We start from the raw sequence: 22666 nt of genomic DNA, 5'->3' as shown, positions 1-22666 counted from the left end.
ATTGCTTCACCATTGTGGCGAATCCTTCATCGACATGTGACAACCTACACTTACCAATACATATTCTAAGGTCTCGAGGGCTTGGTCTTCCAGTTGATGCAGCAAATCGAGAACTGAATGTTTTCGTATGAGTACCCTTTTATTATATTGTCACATACTAGTTTATGCTCAGTCTTTGTTTTGTGTTCTCACAATTCTAGTGAACAGTGAACATTGATTGACATGTGTGGTTTAACGTCCCAAAACCACCATATGATTAAGACAGAAGCCGTATTGAAGGGCTCCGGAAATTTCGCTCACATGGGGTTCTTTAACGTGCACCCAAATCTGAGCACACGGACCTACATTTCCGCCTCCATCGGAAATGCAGCCGCCACAGCCGGAATTCGATCCCGTGACCTGCGAGTCAGCAGCCGAGTACCTTAGCCACTAGACCACCGTGACAATGCTGCGCAGTGAACAGACAAACGTCGAAAGTAAAATTATTTTATTTGCCGGTGTTAATATAGTGTCATCCGGAGCTGTGAAGAGACAGTTGGTGTCTCGGCACCCATTTCCGAGTTGGCCACCATAGCATCAGATCCTCAGCAGTACATCGTGAACTTGAGCCACTGAAAGGAAAAGATGAAACAAAAACGGAGTAGTATATACTGTCATGTGAGCACGCCATTCATCCGAGATTATGATTTTCGCTATCTGAAATTCTGCTTGAGAAGTGTGACAACTAACCTCATTCCTACTGACAACCACCTCGTTCTCGTTTTCTGGGTCCCAGGCTTCGTAAATGTCTGAAACAAGAAAGGAAAATGGCATGAGTCAATTGATATACGTGTTATGCAGGGGGTTTAAGGTAGCAATATATATATATATATATATATATATATATATATATATATATATATATATATATATCTCACGCGGACCCCGACAGAATAAGAAATAGGGAATAAAGACTTTCGTTAGTTTGACACTGTATATTTTCATTAACGTTTCGTCTGGTGGGCCAGACTTTGTCAAAGTAACAAGTACAATGAGGTAGGTTTCCTTATAATCACGCCTAAATGAGATATGCTCGCGGGGGTTATCGACATCAAGTTTGAAAAATAAAAACACGGTCATTTACCTGCAACATATACGAATCTATGTTGCATGTGAGTGACCGTGTTTTTAGTTGTATATGTATATATTCTGATATCTTGTTCTTCTATTTAGTGTCAGTGAACCACTTATGCGTATACACACCTTATATATGTGACTAACTGCAACTAAATTAAGTGAGCCAGCAAAAATTCTGGTTACTAAACATTTTCTTTCTTTATTGATGATTGATTTGTGGGGTTTAACGTCCCAAAACCACCATATGATTATGAGAGACGCCGTAGTGGAGGGCTCCGGAAATTTTGACCACCTGGGGTTCTTTAACGTGCACCCAAATCTGAGCACACGGGCCTCGACATTTCCGCCTCCATCGGAAATGCAGCCGCCGCATTTCTTTCTTTATTCTTTCTTTATTAAACGCGAAAAAAAAAGTTTGGGGTGGCTTTCCGACGCCCAGTGTCGGCTATACCAAAATAGTTGGTGAGAAAAAGAAAGTCAACTTATTCACAATGACTATAGTGAGAAAAACACGGACGCAGGTATCGGCTTGTTGCCAACTTGTTGGCCTTTTACAGTGCCACCATCGTCATTTACCAAAAGGCGAAGAAGAAGCAGGAATCGTGACAATTATCCGCATCCAATCTCTTTTATATCCTGTTGATGTTACGGATTTCATTCTTCGTGCAAAGGCTTATCATCACATCATTTTCACAGCAAGATGTTGGGGACTCTAAACGTCATCTGTGTTAGAGGTTTCACTAGTGGTGCCATTTATTTGGTGGTCTGATATAGCCGATAAACCGAAAGTGCTACTGCAATATGGTGGCTTGTACGAATTAACATTGGGTAGAAATAACTATAGACAATGAGCCATAGTTTAAAAAGGAGACACCATCCAAAATGTTTTGAGGTAACGAATTTTACTGAGTATTGAAAAGCCGGCGTGACGGCTTCACCAAGCGTATATTACAAATATGCCATTCATGTCGTAGGAAAAAAATATTAGCCCCGTATCTGCATGTTACACCGCAAATGTCGTCGAAAGACGGTAGTCTTGCATCTGGAGAGAGTGAACAAAACGTTTATTTGATGTTCTGCGCAAGAAAATTGGTGAATAGTATTCTGGAGGCGCTGCGTTAGAGTGCCTCGAGCGTGCAGCGGAGGCGAACGAGCGCATCAAGTCACGTCACACGTGAAACATGAGCGCTATCTGGCAGCTATCCTGGAAAACGGGGCGTGCCCATCGCTGAGGGGATAAGGTGTAGAACGCAAGGCGACGGTTAGGTGCCACCACCGTGTCGTCTTAGCAAAGCTTTGGATACACTTGCCGTTTCGTGCAAGCATTGCATGGCCAGCGCAGCGTTATAAAGGCTACGATCCTTAAAATTACTTATGTATGCCTTTTCTAGTAAAAAAATTCACATACATATTATTGACGTGTTGCTATGGTAAATCAGATAAGCGCAATAATTGCTTTTTTAATTGACAGTCGCACAAGTATGATCACTGAACTTTGAGCAATATTGGTGGGCGCTACGGATGGGGTCGGTCACTTTGGTGCCGTGGTACCGTTAGGGTGGACAAACAGACAAATGTCCAGACAGACAGACAGAACGAAATTTTTGCGTCGAAAGTCCCCAAAAAAGACTATCGTCTTCATAAAAAAAAAAGGCTGGCTGAAGAGCTGGAAAAAAATAGCCGACTCCCTTCTCCGTAGAAGGGAGCCGGATATAGCTACTTGCATTTTGCTGGTGCACCTCAGTCAACTCTAAAGAAGGAACAGAGTTGGTCCCGGATAATGGAGCTTCAGTTCAATAGTAAAAACGGTTACTTGACTGAATGGTCGGTCTCCTTTATTATTCGAAGGTTTTAGTTGAAGTTTCAGCTGCGGGTGCTGCATTTTCGATGGAGGCGAAAATGCTGTAGGGTCGTGTGCTCAAATTTTGGCGCACGTTAAAGAACCCCAAGTGGTTTAAATTTCGGGAGCCCTCTACTACATCGTCTCTCATAATTATATGGTGGTTTTGGAATGTTAAACCCCACATATCAATTAGTTAATGTTTCGTACTAACCGATCATGCACATGAGCTTGACGGCGCAGCCGATGAAATCTGTCAGGCTGATCTTGCGGTCATGGCCGTAACGTAAAACGAGGGCCTTCAGCACGTGCTGATTGACGCTGTATCCTGCGAAGAAACATTACGTATGTCACGAACAATTGCGTCATCTCGACTAGCGTTTCGTAAAGCGTTAGTCTCTAGTGAGTGTTAGCAACTGCATCGGTTGATGGCAACTTCTGCGCAAATCAGCACATGCTGTTCAATACACGCGATCGTTTGTTTAAAATACTTTCGTTTGTTCAGGTGTCGTCCCGTTGTTCGATATACGCGGCTTCGCAACAGTACCACTTCGAAGAATTTGGCAAAATTGATGGCGCAAAACATGCCTTTTTTCGTTTGTGAAGACCTTTAAAGCTCGATTCAGCTTGATTGATATTTACATGTGCATTCATTTATCAACAAAACATGCACAAATATCGCGGCAGACGTGTACTATTGGCTGCGTCGCTACGAAGATTTTAATGAATGGCACAGTATCCTCACAAGTTATAGTTCATGTTTCCGCATACTTTATCTCCGTTTATAATTAACTTGATAATACTGTACCTATATAAACTTCAATAATGTGTTTCTTGCTTTTAAGGGCATGCAGTTATTTTCGGCACACAACCCATGTACGTCTGCATAAGTGTTCCTTCAAGAAACTCCAAGATGTCTTAATTTCGTCACATAAATTGCAGAAGATGGCGGACTGCTCAACTCACCTGCGGACCGAAGAGCATTTCTTAAGGCATACGTGCTGAGGTATCCGGTTGAGCCTTTGTCGTACGATTGAAATGCCTCCTGCATAAAAGGAAAGAACGCCCCGAATCGACGTCACCGTGAGCATAGTTTAGGTCCAGTCCACTGCACCTCCACAAGCAACTTCCACTTACGCTAGTGAGTTCCCATTCAACGCCTGTAAGTTGTTTGGGACCACGCAATCATCTGTATCCTGTATACCTGCGGACGTAGTCAACTGAATTCTGCGTTCCCTGAAGTCTTGGCTATTGAGCTATTGTAAATTTTGGTTAAACGTTGGACGTAGTCGTAGCCGTCCAGAAAGCGCCTTGCCAAAAGACTTTTTTTTTTCGCATTGGCTCAATATTTAACAACTTATATTGAATGGCCATGCGGCTTAGTCTCCGAGGCCAACTTCAGGGTCTTTAGTTCCTTTCCTTGCTTCAGCTAGTGTCCCCAACTTTCTCCGTGGTTGGTCACTTTCTCAACTTTTTCCGCGGACGGTCAGAAGTGATTCATAAACGTTCCTTACATCGTTTACTATTTGGTCGATGCAGCTTTCCTCCATCATGCGCATTCACTTCGTGGATCGGCAGCAAATGTTTTGTTCCATCGCTGGCCGCACACTATAGCTACCTTCGGTTATTCGTTATGTTACGAATTTTCAGTCTTGAGCTATATGTTTACAAGTTTCACGTCACGGTGCGTTAAGCTCCTGCAAAGTGGTCAGAATAAGTCGTCGCTTGCCTATTCCAGTCCTATTTCGTATCATTTATACGCCGGCTGTATACGTTAAACTGTATATACTGTTCTTAATGAAATTCAAGTTCGACAGCGCTTACCTTCCACGTTTGAATGTGTTTGTAAAGCAAGGCAAACTCTTCCAGTGTCAACGTGCCGGTGTAGTCGTCCTAGGGCAGAATTGTTAAGGTAATCACGAGCGGCATATGTTAGTAAAAATAGGTGATTTCCATCCGGGTTATGAGACATTTCCACGTAAGCTTTTTTTTTTTTTTGATAACAGAAGGAATCAGTTTTATTTTCGTCATCAATGCGCGAATAACAGATGCCAGTGCAGCGCACTGATGGCATACCTTTAACACCATAAAAATTACTTTGCGTTGAAGTCTTCACTAATCAGCGCAAATAGTAAGTGTTTAAAGTGAGTGTTTAAACATAAACTTGCACTTATCACTCGTTCATTTTATAAATACTGCATTATATGTATGAAGCATGGTGCCTGTGGCCTGTGCTTATGAAATGTCAATACACTTGTAGAGTTCAGTATACGAACATGTATAGATACAGTGACAAATATATGCTCCTTACGTATATTAGGCAACAATAGAGTGCTCTCAAAACTCTTTTCTTTCTTTCTTTTTGCATTGAAGGATACATCAATGAGTGCCACCATGCTTCGACATATGTCCAAGGAGAAATCCAATGGGCCGCCATCTGAAATTAGAGAAAGAATATTCAAAAAGCAAAAAGAACATCGGGAAAGGAGCAAAAGTTGCATCCAACTTTCTGCCCTACAAAAAGAAGGGGAAACTTGTAGTTCACTTTATGCCTATTATTCCAACGAGTAGGTAGCAAAGCAAAGAGAGACAGTAATTGGCGTGGCTCGATTTAGCCATTCTGGTCTCCTTCTATTCTATGTTTACCCTTGAGCTAACAGCTTCTTGCGTACAATCCAAGTTTCAGCGTGGCAGTTCACTCGATGTGCCCGAGTGTGCTGCCCAAGTGAGTCAGTGTTATGCATGCTTGAGAAATAGCACTTGGTACAGCACAGCCAGCCAAATAAATTACATGTCCGCAAGTATTGGTCAATCGAGCCCTTTTCCGTGCGTGCATGTTTCCTCCCACGCAAAAAGCTTACCGTATAGCCGCAATTTTCGTCTAGTGAATAAAAATTGAATAAATTGAGTGGTCACCATTCAGCACTCCGTCACTTTTTTAAAACACTCTTTCTAAGGCATACTGCAGGGAAGGGGACAAATATGCTGATAACGAAGGATCTTCTATCACTACTACTCACATTAACTTCGAAGACGCATGCAAAATGAAAGTCTAATGGATTCACATCTTTCATTAACATCGCCTGGGCTACGAGGGTGATCAAAGGGTATATGCTCCTTAACGTACTCTGCTCTGACAAGTTCTTGAGCAACGTCTTGAGGGCGTTGCAGCAGACGGTCCCATCTTCAGCGGCCACCTCGTTGAAGGCGTCCTTAAGGCTCTCGTCGATCTCCTCTTCACTGTCTTCACCACCATCTTCACCGTCTTTCTCATCACCGTCGACCTCGTTCGTCGCCTCGTCTCCAGTAGCTTTTTCGTGATTTTCTTTGCCGTCATCTTTCTCTTTGCCCTGTGGTGTACAGGTATAACATGTTACAACTGATAAAGACCAAGTGATGACGTCTTATCTTTGAAAATGCTTTTTTTTATGGTCACGCCTTACTTCGAAACGTAGACTGTACTTCAGTTTGCTCAGTAATATCAGAATGAGAGGTCAACTGTATCACTATATAGAGGCGCTAACTATTGTTGATTTAAAGCATTTCTTCGCACTGCTTTGCTGGTGCTTTTTTTTGTGCCCGATAATTAGCACACAAGGTCTTACATGGTTGTACTCATGATTAAAACACTCGCACGTTGTGGTAAAAGTGTTTTTCCAATTTCCTTGCTTCAATGTCAGACGTGTAAAAAAACAAAAGACGCACACAATCAGAACTATCTTATCTGCGAGATTGAGGAGGCACTTTGTCACGTTGTACAACCCTATACGAACTGCTGTAGCCAACGATGCGGTTTCGCACGACTGCACCAGATTTCGGCTATCGTGTTTACTGTATAGATCAACGATAGAGACATACTGACCTCGATCGGCTTTGAAATTATGGCTGGTGCTTCGTCGTGTTCCCTGAAAAAGATCGTCATTCATACGACTTATTACTGCACTGTCGTTCGCAACACGCGGAATTGTTAGTAGGACACAGCATAACCCCTTCCCTTTTAAAGACGATAGTCTTTCTTAGGGACCTTCGACGCAAAAAATTTGGTCTGTCTGTCTGTCTGTCTGTCTGTCTGTCTGTCTGTCTGTCTGTCTGTCTGTCTGTCTGTCTGTCTGTCTGTCTGTCTGTCTGTCTGTCTGTCTGTCTGTCTGTCTGTCTGTCTGTCTGTCTGTCTGTCTGTCTGTCTGTCTGTCTGTCTGTCTGTCTGTCTGTCTGTCTGTCTGTCTGTCTGTCTGTCTGTCTGTCTGTCTGTCTGTCTGTCTGTCTGTCTGTCTGTCTGTCTGTCTGTCTGTCTGTCTGTCTGTCTGTCTGTCTGTCTGTCTGTCTGTCTGTCTGTCTGTCTGTCTGTCTGTCTGTCTGTCTGTCTGTCTGTCTGTCTGTCTGTCTGTCTGTCTGTCTGTCTGTCTGTCTGTCTGTCTGTCTGTCTGTCTGTCTGTCTGTCTGTCTGTCTGTCTGTCTGTCTGTCTGTCTGTCTGTCTGTCTGTCTGTCTGTCTGTCTGTCTGTCTGTCTGTCTGTCTGTCTGTCTGTCTGTCTGTCTGTCTGTCTGTCTGTCTGTCTGTCTGTCTGTCTGTCTGTCTGTCTGTCTGTCCACTCTTAACGACATCGGGTACTTGAAACAGCCGACCCCATCCGCAGCACCCACCTTGTTGCTCAAGGTTGAGCGTTCATGCTTGTGCAATTGTCAATTAAAAAGCAATTATGGCGCATGCCTGGGGCACCATAACAACACGTATATATTCTGCATGTGCGTCTCTTACTAGAAAAAGCATACATAAGTAATTTTAAAAACCGTAGCGCTTATCGGTGCGCTGACCATGCAACGCTTGCACGGAAAGGCGAGTGTTTCCAACTCTTTTCTAAAACGAAACGGTGGTGGCACTTACCCGTCGCCTTGCGTTCTACACCTTATCACCTCTGAGATGGGCACGCACACCCGTCTCAGAGCCAAGCGTCTTGTTTTCTAAGACAACTGCCAGATGGCGCTTATGTCTCACGTGTGACGTGACTTGTTTCATTGTGGCTTCGCTTGTGCGTGTACGGGCTACATCTCCAACAAATTATTCATTTATATGCAAAATTGTAGTGCTCATTACCGGTGCATTGACAAGCTGAGAAAGATTTTCCGGATCTTTCTTTATACTATAGACTTCTCTCCTTTTTTTGTTACTCTTCAAAAATTCAAGAGATCAGTCAGCGCCACGTGTTGCCATTACGTAATTACAACAAGTGGCGTGGACTGACACTCCCGCGCTTAAATGCGCATATCTACCCTAAAAGTAGCTTAGTCGTAGAGCGTCGGACGTGTTATTCGAAGGTCGCAGGTTCGGATCCTGTCGGTGGCAAGTTATATTTTCGTCCACTTTTTTTTCACGTTTACATTACAGTCACATCTAATAACATCCCATATATATACTTTCCCTGGCATTATTGTCTGTTAGTTCCTATGAGCCTTATGTCATCGTTGCACTACAAAACTTGAAAACGAACGACCAACAAGCCCTAATTTCTTGAAGCAGTCGACTGTAGAAAAGCAAAAGACGAATTCTGCAGTAGAAGTGGCCAAAAGCAAGAACAGAGTATGAAATAGGATTTAAGCATGCACGGAGAATGGGTCATCAGACTGCGTTAAAAGAACAAATACGGAGAACGGTGTGAAGACACGCCCAGGTATTTCTACATGGCGCGTATATTCGCATGTCGATTATGTCGGCTTTGTAAAGTTCACTGAAACATTGCGAATGTTACGCTGCGGAGAATGCCGACCATTTTGTGAGCTCTTGCGACTCCCTTTCTTGCTAAATAAGCCAAAACTAGTTTATATTTCAGTCTTGCGCGCTGCCTACTTCCTAACTATTTGCTGTTTTATTTTTATATTTTGTTGTGCACACTTTTTTGCTAACCGCAGCGCGACCTATCAAGAGATTAGTCGGCGCCCTAGAGCTTATGAGCTACGAATGTTTTGAGTAAACAACAACAACAACAACAACAACAACAACAACAACAACAACACACAAACATTTCAGCATAGATCGAGAGTGCCTCGGTTACCGTCAGTACACTCGTATGCATGGGCTTCGCGAAGTTTTCGTATAAACACTATAGTGGTAAAAAAGCGTGCAACTACTGACCTGCACTGACACTTCTTTTCCGTGTATATCCTCAGAAGGAAGTCTCCCGCCTTGTCGGCTTCCGCCGTTAGGGGAATTATGCAGAAGGTGCCCGGAAGCAGCCGGAACCGGGTAGTGTTCTCGCGGGAAGGGCTCAAGTGTTTGCTTTGGCCCACTTGTCGGTAATCCGCCATGTACTCGATGGTCAACGGGGCTGGGCAGTTGTCAGGGTCTTCGATCTGCGACGCAGAACTACGAGGTTTAGGAAAATAGATAATTCAATTCACTACAGGGACAGTCACAAGGCGACTACGCCTGAATGTATCCAGCCCATATCGCTACACTTCTCCACGACAAAGAAAAAAAGTTCTAGAGTGTCGGCGTTTGACTGCTAGAGGCCCTACATTATATAAATGAAGCCTTGGAGAACGACGGCAGAAAGAGAGCATCTGACACTTGTTTCTTTATTTTGTCTTTTTTTTCTTGTGTGTCACAAATGTTGTACCCACCCCCTCTGTAATGCCCTACGGGCCCTGAGGGTGTTCTAATAAATAAATAAATAAAATGTTTGCTCTATGGCATGCCCAGCGTGCTACTGATTGATTGATTGATTGATTGATTGATATGTGGGGTTTAACGTCCCAAACCACCATATGATTATGAGAGACGCCGTAGTGGAGGGATCCGGAAATTTCTGTCACCTGGAATTCTTTAACGTGCACCCAAATCTGAGCACACAGGCCTACAACGTTTCCGCCTCAATCGGAAGTGCAGCCGCCACAGCCGGGATTCGATCCCGCGACCTGCGGGTCAGCAGCCGAGTATTTTAACCACTAGACCACCGCGGTGGGGCAGCGTGCTGCTCCAGTGACAATAATGAAGCATGGAGTGGTTATACACAGTGTGAGGTGTGGAACTGTACACAAAAACAAACCCACCACATTCAAAGAAATAAACTATTTCTGTGAGACGAGGCTATCTAATAATAAATAATTGGCCGGTCGTTTTAGAGTGCTTTTTGTAAAAATTCCCTTGCAAAAACTGATTATCCTGATAGTAATCGAATGTTTAAACGTGTAGCGCGGTGCCACAAGTGGCCAGTCGACCGGGGAAAAATAAGAGTGCTGCGTGGCTCGTGCACGGTGGCGTGAGTTGGTTAGAACGTTCTGGCTCGTACGTGGCTGGTCTAGAAGTAAGTTGCAATCGCTTCTGCCCACACCCGCGTACCAATAAAGCCGAGACTATGCATGGCCTAGTCAGCCGCTGTTACGTCTTCCTGCTCTATACAAGCGCAGATGATGATGATAATGATGACTCTATTCAGGTCCAGAGAACATGCAAGACAGACCTCGCGCGACTTGGCTAATCCCACGTGTGGACCACCAATGTAACTGTTTTAAATGCGGAGCATTTCTTAGTCGAACTATGTCGCGGATCCGGCGTCGGCCGTCCACACCTCCACTGCGCATGCTCGCGTCCCGTGCCGGAGCAGGAAGACACCTGTAGAACTGTCGCTCCCCTTCCCTCTCTCGCCTCGCAAGGCCGACGCAGGCTGAACGGTTGTGCCGCTCGTGATCTCCGACGTCAGCGTAGCTCTCGCCGACTGATTCGCACACCGCGACCTTCTGACGCCGTGCAGCTCTCGCCGTGTGGTGCACCATCCTCGGACTTTTTCGACCGGCTCCCAACTTTCATATCTCTTTCTTTTTCTGTCGATTGCCTGTTCTATTTATTAACCTATTTACCACTAATATTTTTATCCCTCCTTCTCCCACCCCTACAAGGCACTGCGCAGCGTCGGCAACAGGCCGACCGAAATAAATGCCTTCTTCTTCCGCTAACAATCTCTATATATTTCCCAACATCAGCGTCCCACCAGTCGTTGAGCCCCGCCGCGGTGGTCTAGTGAGTAAGGTACTTGGCTGCTGACCCGCACGTCGCGGGATCGAATCCCGGCTGCGGCGGCTGCATTTCCGATGGAGGCGGAAATGCTGTAAGCCTGTGTGCTCAGATTTGGGGGCACGTCAAGGAACCCCAGATAGTCGAAATTTCCAGAGCCCTTCACTATGGCCTCTTTCATAATCATATGGTGGCTTTGGGACGTTAAACCACAAATATCAATCAATCAGTCAATCAATCAATCATCACTCGTTGAAGGCAACGCTTCTCCTTCATTTAGTAAATAGAGACGAAATATCAATTAGGTATTCCCAAACCATACCCGATTACGCAACATTCATGCGATATCTTCACCACACTGCGACGCATTTATTTGAGTTCCCCCCTTGAAAAGATGCGGGCAGCTTTTTTTTTTTTTTCAGAGCACCACGAACACGCGTTAAAACACTCCGGCGCTCTCACTTTCGACCTCGCAGCGCGACTGAGATCTGAGAAGTTCCGGCCTTGTGACTCCTATTGCTAGCGTTCTTGCACGGCGGATAATTTTATCCAGCGGCCGTGGTTCTTGTCAAGACGTCATCGCGATAGCGCTCCGAGTGCCTGTGCAAGTTGTTTGCAGCAGCGACGACCTGTTTCCTTTTCAATTCAACTTCGTTTATGTTCACCGCCAAAATTAAACGTGATAGATGAGGATTTCGCGGTAAAAACCATGTCAATAGTTCGAGAACGCCGTGAACACCTTTATATAGGCATCCACACGCTCTTGCGAGCAGCTGATTCCTTATCCTATACAGTTCAGATTGATCGCAATTTCCTGTTCGAACAAAAGTGAAGCACGTGCATGCAAATGAGGCACGTGTGGCTACCTCGTAGAGAACGAAGCCGATGTCGAGCCACATGTCGTCGTGAACCTGGAAGACTCGACGATTCTTCTGCAGCAGCGCCACGATGACCGTGCACTCCCCGTCTTCATCTTCGTCATCCGGCTCGTGAAGGGTGATCATGTACTGAGGATTGGTGGCGAACTTTTCTGCAAGCCAAAGGCAAGGATACCGCTTCGTAGTTCGTCTTTCGGCCGGATATTACAGTTTTTTTTTTACAAGCACAATAAAGAAACTATTCATAAACCTTTAGAAGTACATTATACGCTCCACGACGTACACGCACACAAAAAAAGAAAACGCTATCAAGATCTGGCGTGTGATTCGGCACGCAATACAACATCGACACAGTAAGCATATATGCTCAAAGTTTTCTCATACCATCCTTCTCGTCAGCGCCGCCAGCAGTTGTTCCAGGTATCCAGGAGCCTTCAAACTTCGCCACCTCCCACGTTTTCTCCTGGCCGGATTCCTTTATTTCACCCACCGTAGAACCGGGATCGAGATGGCAGAAGTCAATCATCTGGAAATACTTGAGGAAGTCCTCCTCCGAAATCCTGTGTCAATTGCAAGATATTAACGCGATAGCGTTAAAGAAATCGTTTCGAAGATATGCCGGCGTTTGTGTCGTTGGTTGTGAGTGAAAAACCATCATCTTTTGCGTGACTGAAAAATCGAGAACGATGCTAATAAAATAACTAAACGATAATAAGCCTTGGAGCACAGTGGGTACAAAACCAGGGTTGTTTAGGTCCAAGTGGGGTTCGAACCCGTGTCGTTTACGAGGCAAGCGGATGTTCTACCACATGGCCACGCATCTGCATGTGAACACAGTGAAAAGAACTTCTGTTTGGAAATGCAGTGAAAGTAGCTTTCGTGCTTCACAAACACACGCGTCCTGTATACATGCTTCACAATGCAAGATGAAATAGCGCAGAAATAATGCGCGCTACAAGCGTCTATTGCCAACGGGCTTCAGAATATGTGATTATCATAATGTCTCCGTGGTTGAGCCGGTCACCCACTAAAAAAGGCACACACGCTACTGCGCCTATTCCCTTAAGGCGACGTATAGTGGGAGCATATCAAATTCAAAAAGGTTTCATGCACTAAGTGTTTGAAATACGCGCTAGGAACAGGATGTCTGTATCGTGTTCAACTCCTAAAAACGAAGCTTTGCCGAACCCTTGCCTTTTGTTGCTAAGGTAAAAGACTTAATATGGCTACGTTAGCGTTCTCCTCCGCGATACTTTGCGAGACTTATGCGAAACCGTAAGGGCTCACAGTGGTTTCGTAAGGAATTTCAAGGTCTTGGAAAGCACCATCGAAAAACCCACGTGGCTTTCTACGAGAGAAGGATGACGTGTTAGCATGTCACCATCTTGTCACGATATCTTGACGTCACTGGGCTCCACAATAAATTATGGCGTCATCAACGTGACGTCACACCCTGACGACACTAAATGGAGATTTCGTATGAGCTTGACTTCATTTAGTGACGTCATCATGATCTCATCGGGACGTGACTTGCCGACGTCACTACACGGCGTCGTCATCCATCGACATCACTGATAGGTCTAGTTTGGCCGATCTCAGAGGCAGTGCAGCACCACTTCAACTTCAGAAAGCTACAGTGGGGGTGGAAGGAATATTATAAACGGCTGTGAACGGCAAAATAGCTTATGACATGTCCGTTACTCAGTGGCTCATTGTCTTGCAGAGGTCTGGGCCCATATTGTATAATTTAATGAATCATCAAGTGCACAGCAGGTTTTCACCTTCAGATGTTGTATGAGTGTAGCTTGCTTTTTTATTTTTATATCGGCGGCACAGTACCTGTCTACAAGATGCTATGGAGTTGGGCACGAAATTCGTAGGTTTAATTCGCTAACGAGGTGTGATACGCATAATAATTAAGACTACAAATGCATGGAAACATTACGTGGTATTAAGATTGAACGTACTTTATTGAGCTACTGTGTAGCTGAACTGCTTTTGTTACTGACACGCTAGTGACAGGTTTTATTACCTTTATTTACCTTTATTTGCCGAAACGGTAAAGGTGTACTGCCTATTCATTTGTACAAAGAACCGTCGCGTAATGACGAAGCCACGTGGTATGACTCCAACAAAAGTTCGGGACAAGTAACAGCAACTACATTGAACTCATGGAGTGCTCCACTTGCAAGGACGCGTCATCCCCGTGGGAAAGGTGCCTGTGATGAAGGGAACTTTAAGTCGACCCATGCGCTGATTCGCACGCTGCTGATGATTCCCTTTGGTGGGGGATGGCGTAATGTTTGTCAGTGCTTCCTTTTACAGTGAAAGCTGTTATCAGACCGCAACGCAGGTCGCGTGCGCTATATGTAGTTGTCCGCTGCTGCTGCCACCGCTGGTGTCCGTAACCGCTATCGCACGAAATAATGAAAAAAAAAAACTCGCTAAATAAAAAAAACACCAATGTTACGTTCCCCTGCGTGTCATCCCAATATTCTACCCTTGAGCCGAGGCGGTGCTTCAAACTGTTGCAAACTGCCCCTCCCCCCGCCCCATTACAAAAGCTCCAGGCATAATTCTTCATCGTCGTCAGCCAAAGCACGAAAAATGCACAAAGTTCGTTGAAAGTGTGCAGCAGGTACCATATGCTTCCCCGAAGAATGACGAAGGATGGCATAGTTAACGTATGCCTACTACAAAATAATTAATGGTGTAGTGCGTACTCTGCAAGTGCGCTTGTCGAAAAAAAGGTTCTGAAAGGCCGCTCTTCTAGCTTTCGTTGGGACAGTGCTGAGAGTTCAGCGCAGGCCTGTCGTTTTATATATATTGTACTACGCGGTGTCCTGTTTGGCGTACATGCATACCGCAGCGAGACAGTGCACGTGCTTAGGTTGTATTGAAGCCAGTGCTCTCCTCTCCTCTAAAGACTCCCTCCTCTCTTATTACTCCGAACGCTGACCCTTGAAAACACGAGAAACCGGGTCGCGTGATGCGTCTCGAAGTTGCCAATTATGCCTGACTCACCAGAACTCGCCGTCGTCTTTCACCACGAGTCCCAACTCCTGCCGCTTTTCTTCGCTGACGTTGGCCCATTTCCTCGACCTGCAAAAATTGTGCGTCAGGGTGTCTGACGTTGAGCCACGCTTTCAAAAATATACAAGCACAAGGCTATGAAAATTAGTTGCCAGCTCAATGGTAAGATAGTGATTGAATGAAGAAGTGACTCGTCGTGGCAGCTCGGCGGCTAAAGTGTCGTGCTACTGAGCTTGAGGATACGGGTTCGATTCCCGGTCCATGGTGGCCAAATTTCATTGGCTGTGTATTGGAAAAACACCCACGTACTCCGAAGTAATTATTGATTGAGATCTGCGGTTTAATGTCCCAAAACCAGCATAAGATTATGAGAGACGCTGTATATGAAGGACTCCGAAAATTTTAACCACCTGGGGTTTTTAACGTGCATCCGAAGTTGAGCACATAGGCCTACAACATTTTCGCCTCCATCGAAAATGCAGCGGCCGCAGCCGGTATTTGATCCCGCGACCTGCGGGTCAGCAGCTGAGTATTAGCCACAGACCACCGCTGTGGGGTGCGTGCTTCGAAGTAGATGCGTAACTACACTGCCGGTACAAACTATGCGTAAACACACAGCATTTCTCCATGACAATGTCTGATTTATTTTTTTTTGTCTCTCTCAGTGGATATAGTTGATCCTGCAAACACCCAATATAATACACCAAACACCATAAATGTACTGAGGTTCTTCATACCATTGGTTGGAGGACGGGAATAGATCTATACTTTGTAAAAGTAATCCTGTACTATTCTGTGTGCAGAAATTTTGGGCACTGTCCCCGTCGAGCAATTTATCAGATTTTCCAACATTGCACCATGTAGCTCAGAAGGAAGAACACCAACTTGAAATATTTCAAACTATTGTCAAACTTCAACATCTTTCAGTTTGGAACGTCGTGAGGTTATTCTCTCCTAAACATATTTTACGTTTATTTATCGCACCTGCTAGATTAATTGTACCAGTATGCTTCAGACATAAAAACAAAAACAAATGCATACTTGTCAGACCAAGCGCCTTTCCACTCTCCACTTCCCCATGGGTTTCTGATACGAACAAGTCGCTCCTCCCGTCCATCCACTGATACCTGAGAAGGACATAGACATACTTATTGTTTGGTTCATTGATTGACTGACTCTGATTATGTATTGAATAATTAGAAAACGCTGTAGGAATTGAAACGTCAGCACAAAAACAACGTAACAGTGAAACCGCTGGTCACATGAATTCATTATTGAAGAAGCAACACCTCCGGTGGCTTATGAGGAATTCAAGCTTCCCTAAGCCCTGATGGCAGTATTCAGAATATACCTTTGACACGCTGAGTTGTCCGCTGTGTCTAAACGCTCCATATTCATTTTGTTCAAAAATAAATGCATACCAGCTTAATTTCTACTGTCTCTCTCTCTCTCTCTCTCTTTTTATATCGGGCGATGCGATTATCTTTGTTAAAAGATTCGTATTCTGGATAGCATGAGTATATTATGCTTCCGTAAGCTAGAGAAATCTAAACGTCCAGTGCACTCAGGTTTTCCTTTTAGCAGTGGACGCGTCTGTACATGCGATGCATTTTTCCGTAAGTTATCCCATAAAGACGATGCAGTAAATTTTACAGATACTTACCTCGGAGAATCTTCACGTCCATCGATCCCCACAGTACGTGAAATGCACGTGCATATATAGTATCATTTTATTTACCTGTGCGGCACCAGTTACGCTGTACTCGTGAAAAGCTTGCAGTCCTTTTTTGCCTCGCTCCGATTCCTACAGAGAGACAGAAAAGGGGAGTTGTGGTGTCTGTGGACTACGATTGAGGGAAGAAAAGAAAATATTTGTCACTTGTTTGCACTACTTATAAAAGAAATAATGTAAAACCGAACTGTATCGTCTGCAACACTGCATCTTAAATGTGACTAAAAATTATGTCCACTTATTTTTGTGTCACTGACCGTAGTATTTATTGTCTAATTCTTTTCTGGTCCCATCGTTCTTTCCTCTTCGTTTGCTCCCCCCCCCCCCCTGAAGGAGCATGCAGGCATTGTGGCTCTTTATGCGGGAGTTGTCAGCTTGCTCCCTCCGGCAATATTTTGTTTGTTTTGTGTATGCAAACTAAGTAAAAAAATATTAATGCAGCTTGGCAAGTCTGAAGGAAGTATGGAGATGAGTGGCCTCCCTTGTGTTTTTTTCGTCTTTTGTTCTTTTTTTCTCTGTTCTGTTTGTCTGTTATATCTCTGTCTCTGTTTACTTTTATTTATTCTCTTTCTCGTTCTATCTTTCTTCCATTTCTCTCTCTGTTTCTTGCTTGTCTTGTCGCTTAGATCTTGGCTCATACCCACAAGGTAGATTGGCCACACCGTACCTTATAATTGAAACTTTTTACATTTTCTTGCTTCCATTTCGTTTATCTTTAGTCTTCATCCCTATTTTTATTTTTATTTTTTTGTGCCAGTTTATTTCTATCTATCCCTATATCTCTTTCTCTGTGTATTTCCATCTTTTTTTCTTTCTTTTCTTGCTTTCAATCTCTTTATTCCTTTTTCTCTTGCCTTCTCTTAACCTGTACCCGTTCGCTTGCCCATCATATCTATTGCATCCGACGCAGAACAGACTGGCGCACGTGTTCTGCAGGAGAGCCAAGCAGGAGATAAAAAAAAAAAAACGAAGAGAGCGCGTGCCGGATCGTTATGGCAACGATTTTCGTTCGCGACTAACGAAGTTTATACGTGCTTAAACAATTCCGCTGCTGGTGACAATAAAGGAAATTCTGCTGCTGGCCAGGACTCGAACCCGTGTCCTCGAGATCGGCAGCGCAGTGCCTTAGCTGTATAAGCGGTCACGGAGTGACACAACGAGCTCTCGGGGCTTCGAGTGGAGAAAGAAGGAAACGCTTACTACAATGGAACAGGTGATGAGCGATTTCCTCGCCAGCGCCTTCTGAATGATCTGGAACATGTTTTTGGGCGGATGCTCGAGGATTAGCTGCTCCGTGAGGCCTCCTGTGAAGGTGCCCAGGGCTTCGTTGCCGCTGCCTCCAACAAGGGCGGCGTAGCCACCGTGAAGCCTGCAGCGATACTTCAATGAAACTTCTGAGGTGTTGAGCAGCAAAGAAAAGCTTTTTTTTTGTTTTGTGTTTTAACTTGCATGAAATGGCGAGAGATATTTTGTAAGGGTATAATGAGTAGAGCACTGGCGCATGCCAGCTGTCAGTGTACATGTGTAGCAAAGATTTTTTTAGAGTAAAAATAGTTACGAACCCTTAACTCTTTACATCTGATGTCCCAAAACTACGTGTTTATGAGGAGAGCTGCTCTAGTTGAGGGCTCTCTTTTTGTTTCATTTTGTATGTACTATATCCAATGAATTCAAGAGCCCCCTTGTAAGCGCTTATACTTATGGCTAGAACTTGTGAATAAGGTATCACTATATTTTCTGTCCCTTGCGCACCGGAAGCTTGACTGAAGTACGTGAGGCCTGTGGTCGTCGAAGTTTTGACCTGCTACATTAAAATGTCGTGTCACTGCTTTCCGTACTTTCTTTAAACTATGTTTACGTCTGTCTGTAGTGTTTAGAAGACAGCAGGAAGCAGTTAATCGTCTGTCCTGCAAAGACGCTCCGAAATATGCTCACTTGGCGTAAGCTTTTTCCAGGAGGGCACTCCAGAACTCGTTGCTCGCGCTGGATGAGACGAAGGCGAGCTTATTTTCGTCTTTCCTGCACGGGAGCCTGTCGTCGACCACGACGTCGATCCATCGGTTGGCCTTCCACAGCCGGAAGTGGAAGATGCCGGCGTACTTGTCTTTCTCGAAGCTCTGGCCCTCGGGCACCACGTTTTTGAACAGGTCCTTGTGCAGGGTCAGAGTGGCCATGGATGCCAGCACCCAGCAGTTACCTATAGAAGTACAAAAGTTAGATCTGTCCAGACACGTTGCCAGGAACATTTTTTTTTGAAGGAGGGAGGGGGGGAATTGTTGAAAGCTTTTATCTACACTATTTTTGTTATTTTTCCTCGGTAAAACACCCTGTTTCGTCCGAATTTTGACCCCCCTTTCCCTTGGATACGGGCCGGATTGTGTCCAAAATCACAAGTTTCTGGCCAAATAATTGAACTGTTGTGAAGTGCACTTCGTCACTCACCAAGTCCACCTTGTTCGACGTCAAAGCGACTGAAACTTTCATTCAGGAAGGCAGGGTTTTCACAGATCTCCTGAAAAGAAAAAAAAATAATTTAGCAAATGTTTAATGATACTAACATAGGCGTGCCGCTATAGCCATACTATGTCAGGTTGTGACATGTTTCCGATTATCCAGAGCGACGTGCAGCGATGACCAGCTGAACTTAAAATTTTCTTTTTTCGGCACCTTGCATTGAATGCCTTAGCACTGTCCTTAACTGTCAACTACTGAAATATTACAGCGACTGTATGGCTCTGAACATGAAGTCGTGTATTTGATTTCCCGACTGAGGAATTCTGCCTCTACTACGGGTCATGTAGAGAGCACTTCAATAAAAAAATTCCGCCATATCCACGAAGTGAATGATGATGAGTGGGCGAAGCTCCGGAGGTAAACCTGGTAAACCATGAATCCTCTGTACATTTTGCCCACTCGATTTTATTACATCGCTCCCCCTAGCGTACGTCGCCACACTAAATCGAACGATTGCCTTCAACCAATGACACGCGCCATATGTGACATCCTTCCTATTTTATAAGATCTCGCGTCTTTCATCAACTACAAGTACCGCTTTCTAGTTTATAACATCTTGCATCTTTTCATCATCAGCTACAAGTACCACCATCTAGTAAACACTACAAGAACTAAACGAGAGGTGGCTACATACAGGAGACGGTACCGCCATCTAGTGAACACTGCAAGAACTAAACTAGAGGTGGCTACAAACAGGGGACGGTACCGCCATCTAGTGAACGCTGCAAGAACTAAACTAGAGGTGGCTACATACAGGCTACAGGGGACGCACAGCCCACGCCCTAAGGAGCTTCGCCCCTAAAAGAAAATTATTAAAACGTCCTTTATATAAACATCGACTTGTCACCATAACTTATAATAGATGCTTCGTATGCCGAACCATGGCCTCCGAGATGGCGGGCGCGCAGCCGGTTGCACCCGCCATCTCGGAGGCCATGGCTGAACTATGAATAGCTGTTAAATGCTCGTGATGAAGGCATCGCGATGATGGGACGAAGGCGAAGGAACTCGCAACACAAGCGCTGTTGTTGTTTTTTTTCGCCTTCATCGCATTTTTGTACTGCTTTTTATTGCAGTAACATGTAGAAATTGTCCATTCAGATACCCTTATGCAGTTTATAACTCTCTTCAGTATTCCGAAAAAAGGAAAGAAAGAAAAAAGCATCTATAACAGAGGATGCTTTAACGCATTACTACGCTGAAATGGAAATTTTAGATTTTCAAAAAGCTCGTCAGCACGCACTACAAATGATACGCTTGGCATCGCATACTAAAAAAGATCCAACTCTTCAGCATAGATTCAGAGGATTCTTCTGCAGCATGTCGCGTAGCCTTGCTGAGGCATACGTTTTTACGGGATCTTATTTTAGAAAGCTTGAAAATGACACGCCTTCGGCCGCGCTGCCTCCCTTATGAATGTGTTGCTCTGTTTGGCAACTTACATTTTGTAAATCAGTCAATAAATCCGAACGGGAAAGGTTACTATAAGACTAGGGCAGTGCCGATGCAATGTTTGAAAATGAGATGTTTTTTGCTTACCCAGGGCCTCTTCCAGACGATTCTGAATTGTGGTTTCGTGGTGCCCCAGGCAGTCTCCCGAACACACGGAAACTCGTGATCCTCAAACAGCTCCTGGCGTTTCAGGCATTCTTTCAGCAGGACTTCGTAGTCCTGAGGCTCGCCGCTTCTCGTCTTGGTGCCGGAGAAACGCTCCCCGAACTGCGCAGACGCAAGCTCGTTGTTGTTGTTGTTGTTGTTGTTGTTGTTGTTGTTGTTGTTGTTCCTGTTGAATTTCACTATTTAGATTATGGGAAAACTTTAGGAGGTAGGCTGTGTTAGCTGGCTGAAACCTCATAAAATTTTTGTTGTTGTTAACCTTCTCTTGTGGCTCACCCACTGTGGGAGATCGGGCAAGGACTGAGTGGTCTTATAAAATTTTATGGAGTTTATAAGCAATTATAAAAAAAAGAAAAAGTATTACCCAGAAACAATATGTATGAGTGGAATTATCAGCGCAGAATTTTTTTGTGGGCCGAGTCCTATATATATATAATCAGGACTAAGTAAAGGTACCCTCATATTCTGTCGCAATGCAGATGGCCGGGGAAGACGTATTTGAGGCAAGACACTTCCGGAAATATTCTACATCGACCCGATACTTCCCAATTGTATCTTAAGACAGATACATCTACAAATTCCATATTATAGATCTACATAATGAAGCAGCACAGGCCTATATACAAAAGCCATCGTAAGTGACCAAATGAACAAATCCTTGAAAGAGAGCGAACGTGAAGCGCAGCCGAGCATGAAAGACGGAGATAGCGCGGAAAACGCGAAAAGACAGCGACAATGGCGAGACGACAGGTTCGGCACTGACCACCCGGGGCGCCACAGTAGTGCCTGCCGCCGTGTGGTCGCCGATGACGTCATCACAAGGTATGTGGCGAGGGCGTCCACCGATGCCATATATGGAAAAAAAGCGCTGCTTAAACGGGGGCCTGTCTGCGGTGGCTGTTGTGGAACTCACCCACGCGCTGCCTTCCATGGTCTTCTGGTTAGCGATGCCCTCGCGCCTTAAGTTATCACACAATCAAAACAATTAAGCAGCTGCGCTCACAATTCGCATAAGGCAGTAGCGTAATTGTCGGTATGTTTCAACCCAGTGGTGAATAGTGCTGCAGGGGGATTCGAACCATGGACCTCTTGCATGCGAGGTTGATGCTCTACGTTACATCGCTGCATTCCGTAACATCACGTGAAATCATGTAGCATCATGTAAAAATAGTCACGTGACATGTTCCTGCCCAAAACCATGAAAAGCGTGTGCAGTGTGGGAAACGGACCGAAACAAAAGAAAAATGGCCAAGCCTGACTAGCAAAAACTCAGACGAAGCTAGGTCGAACACAAGCTCTGCATTGGGTTCCAGCCTTGCGCCACTAGTGAAAGCTGCGAATCTTTTTTGGCAGTGATGTGTTTTAGGTGTTGAGATGAACATGGCGACCAATATCCGGACGCAACAATATCTTAACATTTGGATCACTATCTAACGCGAAGTCTCGCGGCCACTTTTGCATTTTCTCATAATTACTCGAAAGCTACAGCTCTTCATTCTCTTTTTTTTTTCTCTCACTCCCAACCGAGTTGTCGACTAATCACCACAGCTCTGATCATGAAGACATGTTTGAAAAATTTCCATTAACACCACCCACTTTTCGACCTGTCGTGATTTCAAGTGGTAAATTCCTTTGGATATAAATTTGATTAAATTAGTTTACGTTCTAGGTTTAGGGGCCTATTTCTGAATGAAATGGCAGGTGCAGCTGCAAAGACATGTTGCCCCGCCGCGGTGGTCTAGTGGCTAAGGTACTCGGCTGCTGACCCGCAGGTCGCGGGTTCAAATCCCGGCTGTGGCGGCTGCATTTCTGATGGAGGCGGAAATGTTGTAGGCCCGTGTACTCAGATTTGGGTGCACGTTAAAGAACCCCAGGTGGTCAAAATTTCCGGAGCCCTCCACTACGGCGTCTTTCATAACCATAAGGTGGTTT

The 22666-nt window shown here is 44.8% G+C and overlaps 1 protein-coding gene across 1 annotated transcript in view; it reads right to left on the bottom strand.

Moving 5' to 3' along the window:
* Positions 1-470: 470 nt before the first annotated feature.
* The window catches only part of LOC119161404 (calpain-A), a 32411-nt gene continuing 10215 nt past the window's right edge, over positions 471-22666 (bottom strand). Inside the window, exons 2-19 of the mRNA XM_075889581.1 lie at positions 20657-20836; positions 19046-19115; positions 18539-18800; positions 17804-17972; positions 16610-16675; positions 15913-15998; positions 14863-14940; positions 12223-12398; positions 11827-11990; positions 9083-9300; positions 6819-6861; positions 6084-6306; positions 5335-5393; positions 4781-4849; positions 3923-4001; positions 3171-3284; positions 730-788; positions 471-611 (exon numbers count right to left, since the gene is read on the bottom strand). Coding sequence (XP_075745696.1) covers positions 585-611; positions 730-788; positions 3171-3284; positions 3923-4001; positions 4781-4849; positions 5335-5393; positions 6084-6306; positions 6819-6861; positions 9083-9300; positions 11827-11990; positions 12223-12398; positions 14863-14940; positions 15913-15998; positions 16610-16675; positions 17804-17972; positions 18539-18800; positions 19046-19115; positions 20657-20836 — 2142 coding nt within the window. The 3' untranslated portion in view covers positions 471-584. The remainder of the gene's footprint in view (positions 612-729; positions 789-3170; positions 3285-3922; positions 4002-4780; positions 4850-5334; positions 5394-6083; positions 6307-6818; positions 6862-9082; positions 9301-11826; positions 11991-12222; positions 12399-14862; positions 14941-15912; positions 15999-16609; positions 16676-17803; positions 17973-18538; positions 18801-19045; positions 19116-20656; positions 20837-22666) is intronic.

This window comes from Rhipicephalus microplus, chromosome 3, assembly GCF_043290135.1.
Source record: "Rhipicephalus microplus isolate Deutch F79 chromosome 3, USDA_Rmic, whole genome shotgun sequence".
NCBI classification, from domain to species: Eukaryota; Metazoa; Arthropoda; class Arachnida; order Ixodida; family Ixodidae; genus Rhipicephalus; species Rhipicephalus microplus.
The sequence above is the reverse complement of the archived record's forward strand: the minus strand, read 5'-3'. Positions and strand labels throughout refer to the sequence as shown.